The 12,548-nt window shown below is 39.9% G+C and overlaps 1 protein-coding gene across 1 annotated transcript in view; it reads right to left on the bottom strand.

Annotated features, from left to right (window-relative positions):
* Positions 1–12,548, bottom strand: part of LOC102839491 (transmembrane and coiled-coil domain-containing protein 5B-like) — a 28,116-nt gene that overhangs the window by 11,621 nt on the left and 3,947 nt on the right. The window contains exons 2-8 of the mRNA XM_006831809.1: positions 10,325–10,474; positions 9,901–10,018; positions 9,297–9,347; positions 8,546–8,614; positions 6,853–6,909; positions 3,298–3,357; positions 2,640–2,704 (exon numbers count right to left, since the gene is read on the bottom strand). Of these exons, the coding sequence (XP_006831872.1) occupies positions 2,640–2,704; positions 3,298–3,357; positions 6,853–6,909; positions 8,546–8,614; positions 9,297–9,347; positions 9,901–10,018; positions 10,325–10,474 (570 nt within the window). The remainder of the gene's footprint in view (positions 1–2,639; positions 2,705–3,297; positions 3,358–6,852; positions 6,910–8,545; positions 8,615–9,296; positions 9,348–9,900; positions 10,019–10,324; positions 10,475–12,548) is intronic.

Here is a 12,548-nt window from a genome sequence, read left to right on the forward strand (position 1 = left end):
TCGATGGCACCTGACAACAATAACAACAACAAGATCAATATACAAAAATCAATGGAATTTCTGTTCACTGATAAAGGACAGCTTTGAAAAGGAAATTAGGAAAACAATACCAAATACTTAGGAATAAATCTAACCAGAGAAACAAAAGAATTATAGAAAGAAAACTACAAAATGCTGCTAAAGAAACCAAGAGATTTACAAAACTGGAAGGTATACCATGCTCATGTTTTTTTGTATTTGCAGAATTTTTCTTTTTATGTTTTTATGTTTACAGAAGATAACCTAATCTTTCTGCCACGAAAGGGGTGGTAGTATCGAACTGCTGACCTTAAGTTCGCAGCCACATTCTTAACCACTACACTACCAGAGCTTCTCAATTTTTATTCCATCGGTTCCGACTCGATGACACCTGACAACAACAACAACAACATTTACCGAATCCCAAGTGGCAAGGAAGTCAAGTAGATTTTAAGATAAATCAGGCTGTTTTAAAATGGGTAAGAAATTAATGAATTACAGGGTAACATCAAAGAAACTTAATACACCATCACATCAATCAAAAAAGAAAATCCATGAAGATTTTGTAATCATTAAGACAGTGAAAATGTCAATACTATCCAAAGCAATCTATAGATATACCACAACCCCAATCCAGGTTCCAACATCATTCTTTAAACAGATGGAAAAAATGATCACTAACTTTATATGGAAAGGAAAGAGCTAAGCAAAGCACTGTTTAAGAAGAGAAGAAAAAATTGGCCTCTCACTCCCTGATCTCACAATTTACTAGTCTCAATAGTCAAAATAGTCTGGTCCTGGGACAATGAAAGATACATAGATCAACGGAACAATATTGAGAAACCAGAAGTAAATCATTGATTTTGCAAAATTCTATCATGAGATCTTCAGATTTGATTTCTATCACCAAGGCCTTATTTTCCAAGTACTGTCCCTTCCTCTTTTTTTTCCAACTTTTGCATTCCAGTCATCAGTAATTATCAATACATCTTGATTATAGGTTAGATCAATTTTAGACTGAAGAAGTTGGTAGAATTCTTCAGCTTCAGCATCATTCATTTTAGCGGTTGGTGTGTACATTTAAATAATACAGGTATTAGCTAGTTTTCCTTACAGGTGTATGGATATTCATCTATCACAGACAGCATCATGTTTCAAGGCAGATTTTGAATTTTTTTTTTTTATGATGAGTGATATCATTTCTCTTCAATTTATCAATCCTGGCATAATAAACTTTTTGAATATCAGATTCAAAATTGCCAATACCAGTCCATTTCAGCTCACTAATGCCTAGGATTTTGATCTTTATTCATTCCATTTCATTTTTGACAACTCCCCATTTTCCTAGATTCACACTTCGTACATTCCATGTTCTGATTATTAATGGGTGTTTACAGTTGTTTCTCCTCATTTTGAGCTGGGGACAAATGAAGGTACTGAAAACTTAACTCCATTCTTGTCCTAACAGTCAACACTTATTTTGAAGAGGCAGCTCTTTCACGGTGGTATATTCAGTGCTTTCCAACCTGAGGGACTCATCTTCCAGCACTGTATCTGACAGCATTCTGCTGGTATTCATAAGGGTTCAGTATTCAATATTCGGGTACTATCTAACAAGATGGCGCTGCTACTCCTAAGGTTTTCAGTGGTTACACATTCAGAAATCATCCACCTCTCCTTCTTCTGTGTCTGTCTTAGTCTGGAAGCTCAACAGAAACCTGTCCACCATGAGTGTACCATACTGGTATTTAAAATTCCGGTGGCATAGCTTTCAGCATCACAGTGGCACATAAGCCACCACAATACAATAAACTGTCAATCAAGATTACCCCTTAAGAATTCCAATAACTATTGCCATACCTTCTGAACTGACCTCTCTGCCTTGAGTATACCTGGCCCAGCAGATGCTCTCAGATGCCACTGTTTTAATTAAACCCTTTTTTGAAGGCACACTAATGCTAATAAGACAGTACATTATTTAGAGAACTTGTCTGCAGCCAGCCACTGAAAGGCATATTTAACACATTTTATTTGGAATAAACTTGTTCATGTGTAAACTGGAATCTGAGTAGCAATAATGTTTAACTTACCCTTGTTCATATATGAAAATTCATGAAGTTATATACTATGTATAATGCATAATGCAATTTAAAAAGTATCAATGAATGAAAGGAAAGTATATTAAATCCTGAGTCTATGGATACAGAGCATCAACGTATATCACTGGCTCTCCCAGTCAGTCTGGCAGGTCCCCTAGGTCCTGGGGAAGGGAACAGCATGCACATATAGAGGGACATTGCTGAGCTTATTTCTCTCTTTTTATAAGAATTCTCCCTGTGTGAACAGAGCATGAGTCAATTTTCAGGAATGGCGCTCAACTGAGGACACATGAAAAGAACATAAAAAAGAGAAATTTTAAACATAAGTTGCTGAGAAAGGGAGGGGAAGGAAGGCTTGCATGATGGTAATTTTTCCCTTTGGGATGTGGAGTGGAGTTTGCTATCGGTAATTTGTTGGAGACCATTTACACAGGGACAGAAACTGTTAGAAGTATTCTAGCCTTCAAAGATATTTTGGGATTGTCACTGCCATCCATTAGAGCAGTCATTGTGAAAACTTACACTTCCTTTTCAAGAAGCACCATCTCCTTTTCTGTTTCCATATTTCTCAAAATTTCCTGGTATTTCTTTTCATGGAAGTAATAATAAAAAAAAAGGCATAAATATATTTGTCATAGTTGAAATTTTTCATATATTTCATTATAATTACATTGATAAAAATATATAGCAAATTTCTCTTCTATGACTAACTCTTAAAAATCCAAACAGTATATGTGTGCAACCACACATGCTTGAGTGTGCACACAGGTAGGAAGGTGTTCTAATAGAAAATTAGAAGGTATTAGTAACCAGAATAGATAGAAACGGAAAAATGTCTTCTTGTTTTGATTCTACTTTTGCTCAAATCCCAGGTCTGCCACTTACTGTGTTCTCAGGACATGTTCCCCAACTTCTCCAAACCTCAGTTTCCTCATGATCATGACAGTATTACCCTCATAGTTACTGGGTAAACTGACTGAGAAAAAAATATCCTGAGTAGAGTTAGCACAGTGCCTTGCACAAAGTAAATCTTTAACTAAAAATTCTTTTGTTGTTGCATAAAAGGCATTTTGCCCAGTGGCAGATTTCAGCCTGTTAAGGAGCCAAGTGACTTGTTGCCTGATCCAGACCTTGGAGAAATTCAGCCTCTCCTCTGACTTTTCACCCAAAAACAATTTACCTTGATGTAGTGAGCCTGGTCCTCACAGAGCTGATGCACATATTGGTAATCACTTTCTATCTAGAAAGAAAAGAAAATGAACATATTCATGCTTTAGATCACAACCATGAAAGTATTTTCTTCCACCCAAATCTTAATTTGTCCCTGGAGCCCTGAAATGGTGCATTGGACATTTGTCTGGTTCCTTTGCAACTCCTTATAAAGGGGGAAAAAATTATAAAGCAGTGATCTCATCTTTCAGGTTCAGGATCTAATTTTAAGCAAAGGAAATTGTTTGCCCAGGTTGTCATATGCCTTTCAGACATCAGAGGATGGCTCAGGATACTTGGATTTGAGATTCAACAATATATTTGAGGTTGCTGTTAAGTTCCATTGAGTCAGTTTCAAGTCACAGTGACCCTGTGTAGGACTTCTGGTGTGGCTCTGTAGGATCAGCACTGGACTGTGAACCACAATGTTGGCAGTTCAAACCCACCAGCCACTCCTTGGAAACCCTATATAGGGTTTCCAACTCACCCTATGAGTCAGAAGCGACTCCACAGCATTTAACAATAGGGTTTCCAAGTTGCCACTGGTAGGTCTGAAATGCAGACACTGCAGTTAGTATTCCAGTGCTTATCCTACAACACCACACCATGTTAAGTGCTATCAAGTACATTTCAACTCAGAATGACATTATGTGACAGAGTAGAACCATCCCATAAGGTTTTTTGTTTGTTTGTTTTTAAAGTTTTTATTGTGATCTGAATGATAGTTTACATGGGAACACTGGCTTTACACCATCGTTTCATTGCAGTGATTACAATCTTCTCCGTGCATCATCATTCAACAGTATTTACTTCCATTCCCTCTGTTTTTGGTGGTGGTGTTTTTTTGTTGTTGTTGTTGTTGTTGTTTTTGGTGGGGGAGGGAGTGCGAGTGCGTACACAAAGCACTCAAGAATATACAATTATTTAAATAATCAAAGGGCACATTTGCAAGCCTGCTTCCTGGCGGCCACCACCCAGTCTTTTTCTTTCCATGAGTCCAGAGTCTTCAGCTGCTCCCTCTACCATGTCCTCATCTCTGCTTCCATCTCTGGTGTCACTGATTCTCTGGATAGGGTCCCGCATTCCACCTGTGCTCTTCTCCCTTGATGGTCCTATAGTCCTCTGGTCCTCTGCTTCTGGACTGTAAAATTAACTACTCCACCATTTTTGCTACAAAACTTCTACTTTTACAATTGTAACAGTCACAATTAGTCATGATAACAATTACTCATTACTGAATCATAAGAATCATCCCCATCTCCTTTCACCAGACCCATCTAGACAAGATGAAAACTATTCAGTGGGGATTGTACCCTCCCCCACACACTCTTAAAACTAAACTCCCTCTTGAAAACTTGTAAATCAGGCACCTCGTGCCTTCATCATGCCCTCATTTTAGGTAGCCAATGTCTCAGTTGCCTGTTCCTATCTACCCTGTATACAGAGGGGATAGGATTGATACTTGATGTGAAGACTCCTTCTCTCTCAATTGGTACCTGGAGCTACTTACATCCATAAATTTAGGTCAAGTTCATCAAATTGTAGCAATTTACACTCATTTCCTTCATCAAAAATTTTTTTTTAATCTTCCTCTAGTTGAGTTTTGATTATCAAGACATCAAGGCTAGATCAAATAGGAACTGTCTGCAAGTTTGGGCATTCTTATGCATCTCTCCTCACCTCATACTAGCTAGATGCTTCACTTTCAGTCCTCCGTGGCTATGTCCTTGTCCATGGGCTCAGGAGTCCCCAGGTCTCACCATACTTTAGACCAACCAGCTCTTCCTCTTCTCTCTCTCTCGTCTCCAGGTCAACCATAGTCCATTGAACGTGGTTGAACTCAGCCCATTTCTTCATTACTGCCTTTCCCCCTCTTCCACTCACTGTTAAACCAGTGTGCTCGCCAGCAAGCTTACATGCCTGCTCATGTGTTCCCTTTGAGTTTCAGTCTTGGAGGGGGGTTTGTCCTGAAGGGACTTGATTGCTTGCCTTGATGGCTCCCTGGCGAACAACTTGCTTGTTCTTGTAGTAGTCAATCATACTGCCATTTTTGTTTGGGGATTTTCCTGCTAATCTTTCTTTGAAGATGTATCTTATCTTGCTCTAGCTATTCTAGGCTGGTCTGCTTGTCCTTGCAAGTGGGAATGTCTGACCTCAGAAGGTTCTGGATGGGGCTCAGGATTCCACATAAGGTCCTATACACTGCAAAGGCTCTGCAAGAGGCCTGTTTCACTGGACAAGTTCTAGGACCCCTTTTAGGAATTCCAATCTGTTATAGGCTAAAGATGGGCTTAAAAGCTTTCTGTAATCATGTTTCCCAACATTCCTTTCTATCCCACTCAAGTGTCTATTTTACAATAGAGGCAAAGGAAACTAATATTCATAAGACAGTCAAGCATCTTAGTATTATTTCCTTTTCAGACTATTCCTCAATCCCTGTATCACAGAGCCCCATTGTCAAGGCAGAGCATACATCACTATTTACCTCTGTCCCATTTAGCCTATGCAAATCCGCCTCAGTGTTCCTCTATCTACCTTGTTCTTCTACCACTTACCCCTTCTTGTGTATTGCCCTCCCCAACATCTGAAGTATGATGTGTCTTCCCCCTACCCTGTGCTCTACCATTCCCTCCCTCTACACTCCCCAAAAAATCCCTACCCTACCCTCACCAGTAACCAATAAAGAATTTTTTCCCCTTTTAGTACGGGTATCTATTCTTAAACTTTTACAATAATGATCTTATGCAGTATTTATCCATTTGGGACTGGCTAATTTCACTCAGCATAATGTTTTCAAGGTTCATCCATGTTAGGTGGTAGCTTGCAGCTTCCTTGTTATTCCTGAAGGTAGCATAATATTCCATTGAGTGTATGTACCACAGTTTGTTTATCCATGCTTCCATTGATGGGCACTTAAGCTATCATCTTTTGCTATTGTGAATAGTGCTGCTATAAACATTGGTGTGCATGTATCTATTCGTGTTTTGGCCCATGTTTCTTGTGGAAACCAAATAGAGGAATTGCTGGATCATAAGGTATTTCTGTTTCAAACTTTCTGAAGAAGCACCATACAGTTTTCCAGAGTGGTTGAATCATTTTGCATTCCCACCAGCAATGTAGGAAGGTCCCAGTCTCTCCACATCCTTGCCAGCATTTATTGTTCTCCACTTTTTTGAACTTCACTATTATTGCCGGTGTGCTATAAGGTTTTCTTGGCTGTATACTATATAGACAATCTCCAAGTCTTTCTCCTACAGAACTGCTTGATGGATTGGAACCACCAACCTTTCAGTTAGCGTCCAAATGCTTAACTATTGTGCCACCAAGGCTCCTTAAATGTTTAAGGTATAGTAAGAACAACACTTTTAATGTAAGTTTTCTTTCTCTTCACCTGCATGTGACAGAGATACATCTTTTCCAAATAGTCTTGCTCTGCCCACTCCTATACCTCAAGCAATTCTGTTTTCAAGACCTTTTGGATTCTCTCCTGTTTCTATCCTGGACTATACCCCTCAGTGGCCTCTACCTTGACCAGTTCCTGCTTTTGCGTTGCACAGCATTCTGTTGCCTTTTGTAGTCTCACCTATGGAAGACAAAGACAGAGAATTGTTAGTAGCACTCTTTTGTGGAAGATAAACAGACAGTTTCCACCTTCTCTCCATGTTGTTGTTGTTAAGTGCTGTCGAGTTGATTCCGATCCATAGCGACCCTGTATAGGGTTTCCAAGGATCAGCTGGTGAGCTTGAACCGCCGACCTTGCAGTTCAAACGGCTTTGCAGTCTGGTGCATTAACCCACAGCGCCACACCAGGACTCCAAAAAATCATGGTAATAATATCTATCACGTATTGAAGTCATATGATAACAATCTAAATTTATCTGTACAACAACCCTGCCAGGTGGACATTGAAAGGGAAGCAACAACCCCTACCGCTCATCAACCACACCGCACACCAGACAGTCCGTGTCGAGACTTTTATTCAGGGTTAGGAAGAGGAAGGTGACCTCTGCCGGAGAGAGAAAGCAGAATGCAGAAAGAAAGGGAGAAGGAGAAGAAGAAGAGAAAAGAGGGCAGAAAGAAGAGGAAGAGAAGAAGAAGAAGAAGGGAGTCAACGGGAAGGGAGTGGTCTTATATAAGTTCAACAGGAAGGGGGTGGTCATTGCTAAGGTGATTCAGCTGTGGCCTATCAAAAGCCATGTTGCCCTTTAAACTACGCACCTTGTAGCTTAGGGTGGGGAAACAAACCTAAGATTACAAAATGGAGTTGAAGGGAGGGGAGAGGGAAGAACCCGGAAGGTAACAGACACTGTTATTAATTCCGTTTTACAGATGAGGAAACAAAGACATGGAAAAGCTAAGAAATTTTCTTAAAAGTCGCACAATGGCAGAGTTGAGATTTAAGCCTAAGTAGTGTGGCTCCTTAATTCCTGGACCCAACCATCCCCCTTCTTCTAATTGTACTAACCAAAACTCATCAACATCTTTCTCCTACTTACATTCTGTAGATGCACTGGTATACCCTCTGAATCATGGAGGGATCAAAGGAGAAACATTATTCTTCTTTATTAGAGGGAAAAATAGGATGGTAGGGCTATTGAATTCTGGGATTAGTCAACCAGCCATATGGGTTTTGCCCCCTAGTGGGCATCCATTAATTCATTCAGGAAATATTTATTGGACATCGTCTATGTGCCAGGCAGTATTCTAGGCCTTGGGGAAACCGCAGTGAGCAACAGGTAAAAATGATATTCTCTTTGACAAGAGAATATTCTCCAGGCAAAAGAAAAATAATAGACGCAAAGTGTTCTGGACTATGAGCTATGGGTTGAAATATCAGATAGGATGATTGCCATATTTCTGATCATGGAAGTTAGTATTTGCTTGGTGGCTTTGTATCTCTATTTGTGTGCCCTTCCCATTTAGATCATAAACTTGAAGGCAGGTCCTGCTGGCCAGTCACAATGTGTGCTGTAGTGACTGATCTTTGACAAGGTCTTTTGAGCAAGTTCACCCCATACTAATGCCATTACAGTCATCTGTCACTTGTGTGACAGGTATGTTGTAAATGCCTGTGGGTCCATGGAGTTTAGAAGTGGGGACAAACACAAAAGCACAGAAAGGACCTATTATAGTCCTTGCAGACTGATCCTCCTCCTGGAGCCTAAAACGGACACAATATCTCCCAGGAAATCTCTAGGTTTTTCTGCGTTTCTACTCACCTTCGATTCTGACAACATCTGTGTTAGGGTTTCTTTATCAAGTCCAACATTTTTAAATCTCCTTGAAATCTGAAATTCCATTCCAAAAGTTGTGAACTAAACAAGGCACAGAAACATGAAAACCTGGAATAATGGCAGATTTGGGAATTGCAAGGCTACAGAATGTGGGGGGAGGATAATTTATTCAGGTCCCAGATGAAACTTAATGGAAATGTGTCTCCATTCCCCTGTGGATACTATCTGACTCCATGCTAGCTGAGCAGACTTTTTTGTTCCCATAGCTCATGGAAGCACAATAAGGAGACTAGGACAGGAGAGGGATGAGAGAAGAGGCAAAGTGGCGGGGGATAGGAGAGGCATATCTCTTCTCCTTCTATAGACTCTGAGCTCTCCCTAATCAGTAATTCCCAGGGAACAAGTGGTGGTATGAATCAAAGTCTGTACTAGCTAGTCTAGAAGGTGGCAGGGGAGAGGAAAGAGGCAGATTGTTCTGGTGGCCCCTTCTCTGAGCTTCGTGGCTGGAGAGCTCAGAAAGCCATTGAGTCTGTTGGGATTCTTAAGAAATGAGCCTTGTTTCAAGTGTGGACATTATGATGTAGGAATCAATCCCTTCATGAGAGTGTATATATAAATATATTTTCATTCTGAATGTGATCAGTCCCCCTTCTTTCATGCTTCCAGCCCACCACCAGTTTTTCTTTTGTGAATACCATGTTCTGGGGGCTTTGAGAACCTCAAAAACCCGCCTTACCTTCTTCTGAAGCTTCAGCACATTCTTGCTTAGAATGCTATTATTTTTTTCCTGCAGAAAGAAGGGAGTAAGGGAACAAACCTACTCTGTTCTTATACCCTTCCCCGCATTGGGCCACTGAAATTATATCTGGGTATAAGTATATTAAAATTTTAACAGAATTAAGTGTATGAGTCCCTACATGCTTCAAATGGCTAAGTATTCAACTGCTAACAGAAAGGTTGGAGGTTTGAGGCCACCAAGAGAAGACTTGGAAAAAAGACCTGGTGTTCTAATTATGAAAATCCTGTGGAATACAGTTCTATTCTGACATACGTGGGTCACTATGAATCATAGTCACTTAAATGGCAATTTTTTATATAGATGTGTGTGTGTGTATAAAGTGGGAAAGGGGCACTGTGGACCCACATAGCATATCTAGGTGCATTAAAGCTCAAGCATTGAGCCCCAATGCGTAGAGATTCATCCATAGAACACAGTTTTAAACTCCTGTGATTTCTAGAGATTCAGAAGAGATGAATGTATGACAATCTCTGGAGAAGAGAGAACACAGACTGAAAGAAGCAGAATGTATCAGAGGCCCCTTTTCTAGATACCTCCTTACCAGCTTTGCTGTCTCTAATTCTACATCCCTCAGGGCTTCCTCCTTCTCAGATATGGTGTCACTCAGTTCTTCCTTCTCCTTGGCTAGTCCTACTGACATGATGAGCTCTTTTTCCAGACTAAAAAATATGAAATCACCATGTATGGATCAGTCTTAAGGAAGCTGCAACAGTCCCAAGGTCCCAACTTGTATCAAGGGTCTCAGGATCCTAGACTGCCTATCAAAGAGAGTGGTAATACAATGTCGACCTAATGCAGAAATTAAATACAAAAGTCTATAACTAAAGTCCTTGAGTCTGTAGTTCATGTCCCAGGATTCAAATAACACACCAGAATTCACCAGCAAGTCAGCCTTCTTCCCACCTTCTATCCTACGGAGCATTCAGATTAAGAGGACCTCTCCCTTCACCCCTGCAATGCCTGACCTTTGAATAGTTTCTTCTTTCTCTCGAATTTTTCTCAGAAGAACCTGATTTGCCTCATCCAGTCTCAGCAGATCCTTTTCGAGGTCTGAGTTCAGGTAGTCAAGGTTCTCTTTTGTGACTTTTAGATTTTGTATTTCCATTACATAATACCTACAGGAAAATCATGTTTATTACTAAACTCAAGGCAGCAAAACATGAAACTAAAAAGACTTCACTCCATCAGCTCACTGGTTCTTCCATCTTGTGTTATTTTGCCCAATCCAGCTTTTACTTTCTCACTTTCTGTGAGAAATTGATTTCTATATCTTTTGCATGAAATATATTCCTGGAATCAAATTGTGTTTTAATTTTACATATTATAAATGGAATACACTGATACCCAACTACAGTGAAATCTTTTACAAAGCAGACGAAATACTTTCGATTGCTGCTTATTCTATTTTTCACAAATAGCACAACCATGTAAGTAATATGCAATAGGCTGTGATGATACAGTACGTAACAATAGATTCTGGAATAGCGCACCCCTGCATGTACCATATACATCTGGTGACATCTCCGGAAGTGAATTTCAGACTCATTCACACTCATTTCAATAATACAAAAATGTTACTTTGATTACATTTGCATAATAAAGGACTAAACCATGGCTGAGGTAAAGAAATCATGGATTGAGTTGGCTGAATCCTGCTAATCAGAAAATAAACAATTGAAATGGTATATGCGCTGGAGAAGTTCATGCTGGGCCTGAGAGTTTTGGAGTTCCTGGTAGTAGATCTGTGCCCAAGCACATCACCCTGGAGATGGGCAGAGAGTCAGGTGGAGGGCTGCACACAGGAGAAACTACACAACCTGAAAACAGGTTCTTGCCTTGGCATGTGGGGACTTTTTTTTTTTTTTTTTTCACAACTAGAGGTCTCAGCACCAGCCCCATGTAAAGACAGGTGGCAGGACAGTCCAAGTGTTTATGTGCACTAACCTGGCCCCTCAGGACCCTTGGGTGGCAAGTTGTAACCTACCCATCTCCTCTGAGTAAGGGATGCACAACCCCTATAGCTCACACCTGTAGCATTTGTGCAGGTGGAAAGTTCCAACAACACCAGTGCAGTGGCCAGTCAGCTGAATGGTGGGCAGAAAGTATTGGATGTGGTGAGCAAGTATGCTATCATAGGCCCTAGGGGTTTCCCAGTCCATGCACCTCCTAGACTGGGCCAGCCACCCTAGCAAGGGCTGTTTCTGGGTCAGAAAAAGTGATTCCTTCCAGAACAGGAGAAAGGAGTTTGCAGAGCAAGGAAGTGATCTTTTCAAGAAAGTACCTGATTTAAAGGTTGCAGAATGTACCCTTTGGTAGTTTAAATTATTATATATGCCTGAGTGTTTTTAAATTAAAAAAAAAAAAAAAATTAAAGTGAATATAGAGAAATGCTGTTAATTGATGGTACATGGAGGAGATTATAATCATTGAAAAGAAAGTGTATGACTTGTTGAATGTAAAACTGATGATCTGCCCCATAAACCTTCACATAATTCACAGTAAAAACTTTTAAGAGAAAAAGTAATAATAAAGAATACAGTGGAACACGTCTTTCATAATTTTAAACCATTTGGTGTCTCCTTGTTCTGTTCAAATAACTGCCTCTTGGTCTATGTACAGGTTCCTCATGAGAACAATTAAGTGTTCTAGAATATTCTTTCTCTACAATGTTGTCCATAGCTTGTCATATGTCACACAATTAAAAGCCTTTGCGATCCCTCATGAACATAAATGCAAAAATTCTCAACAAAATCCCAGCCAGCAGAATCCAGCAGCACATCAAAAGATAATATATCATGATCAAGTGGGATTCATAATCAGGGATGCAAGCATGGTTCAACATTAGAAAAACTATCAACGTAATTCACCATATAAATAAGAAAAAAGAAAAGAACCATATGATCATATCGATTGATGCAGTAAAAGCATTTGAGAATATCCAACATCCATTCCTGATAAAAACACTCAACAAAGTAGGAATTGAAGGGAAATTCCTCAACATAATTAGCAGCATATATACAAAACCAACAGCCTACATTACTCTCAATGGAGAAAAACTGAAAGCCTTCCCTCTATGAACAGGAACCAGACAAGAATGCCCTTTGTCACCACTCCTATTCAATATTGTGCTGGAAGTCTTAGCAAGAGCTATACGGCAAGATAGGGAAATTAAAGGCATCCAAATTGGCA

The sequence above is a fragment of the Chrysochloris asiatica genome, unplaced genomic scaffold (genome assembly GCF_000296735.1).
Source record: "Chrysochloris asiatica unplaced genomic scaffold, ChrAsi1.0 scaffold00004, whole genome shotgun sequence".
NCBI lineage: Eukaryota > Metazoa > Chordata > Mammalia > Afrosoricida > Chrysochloridae > Chrysochloris > Chrysochloris asiatica.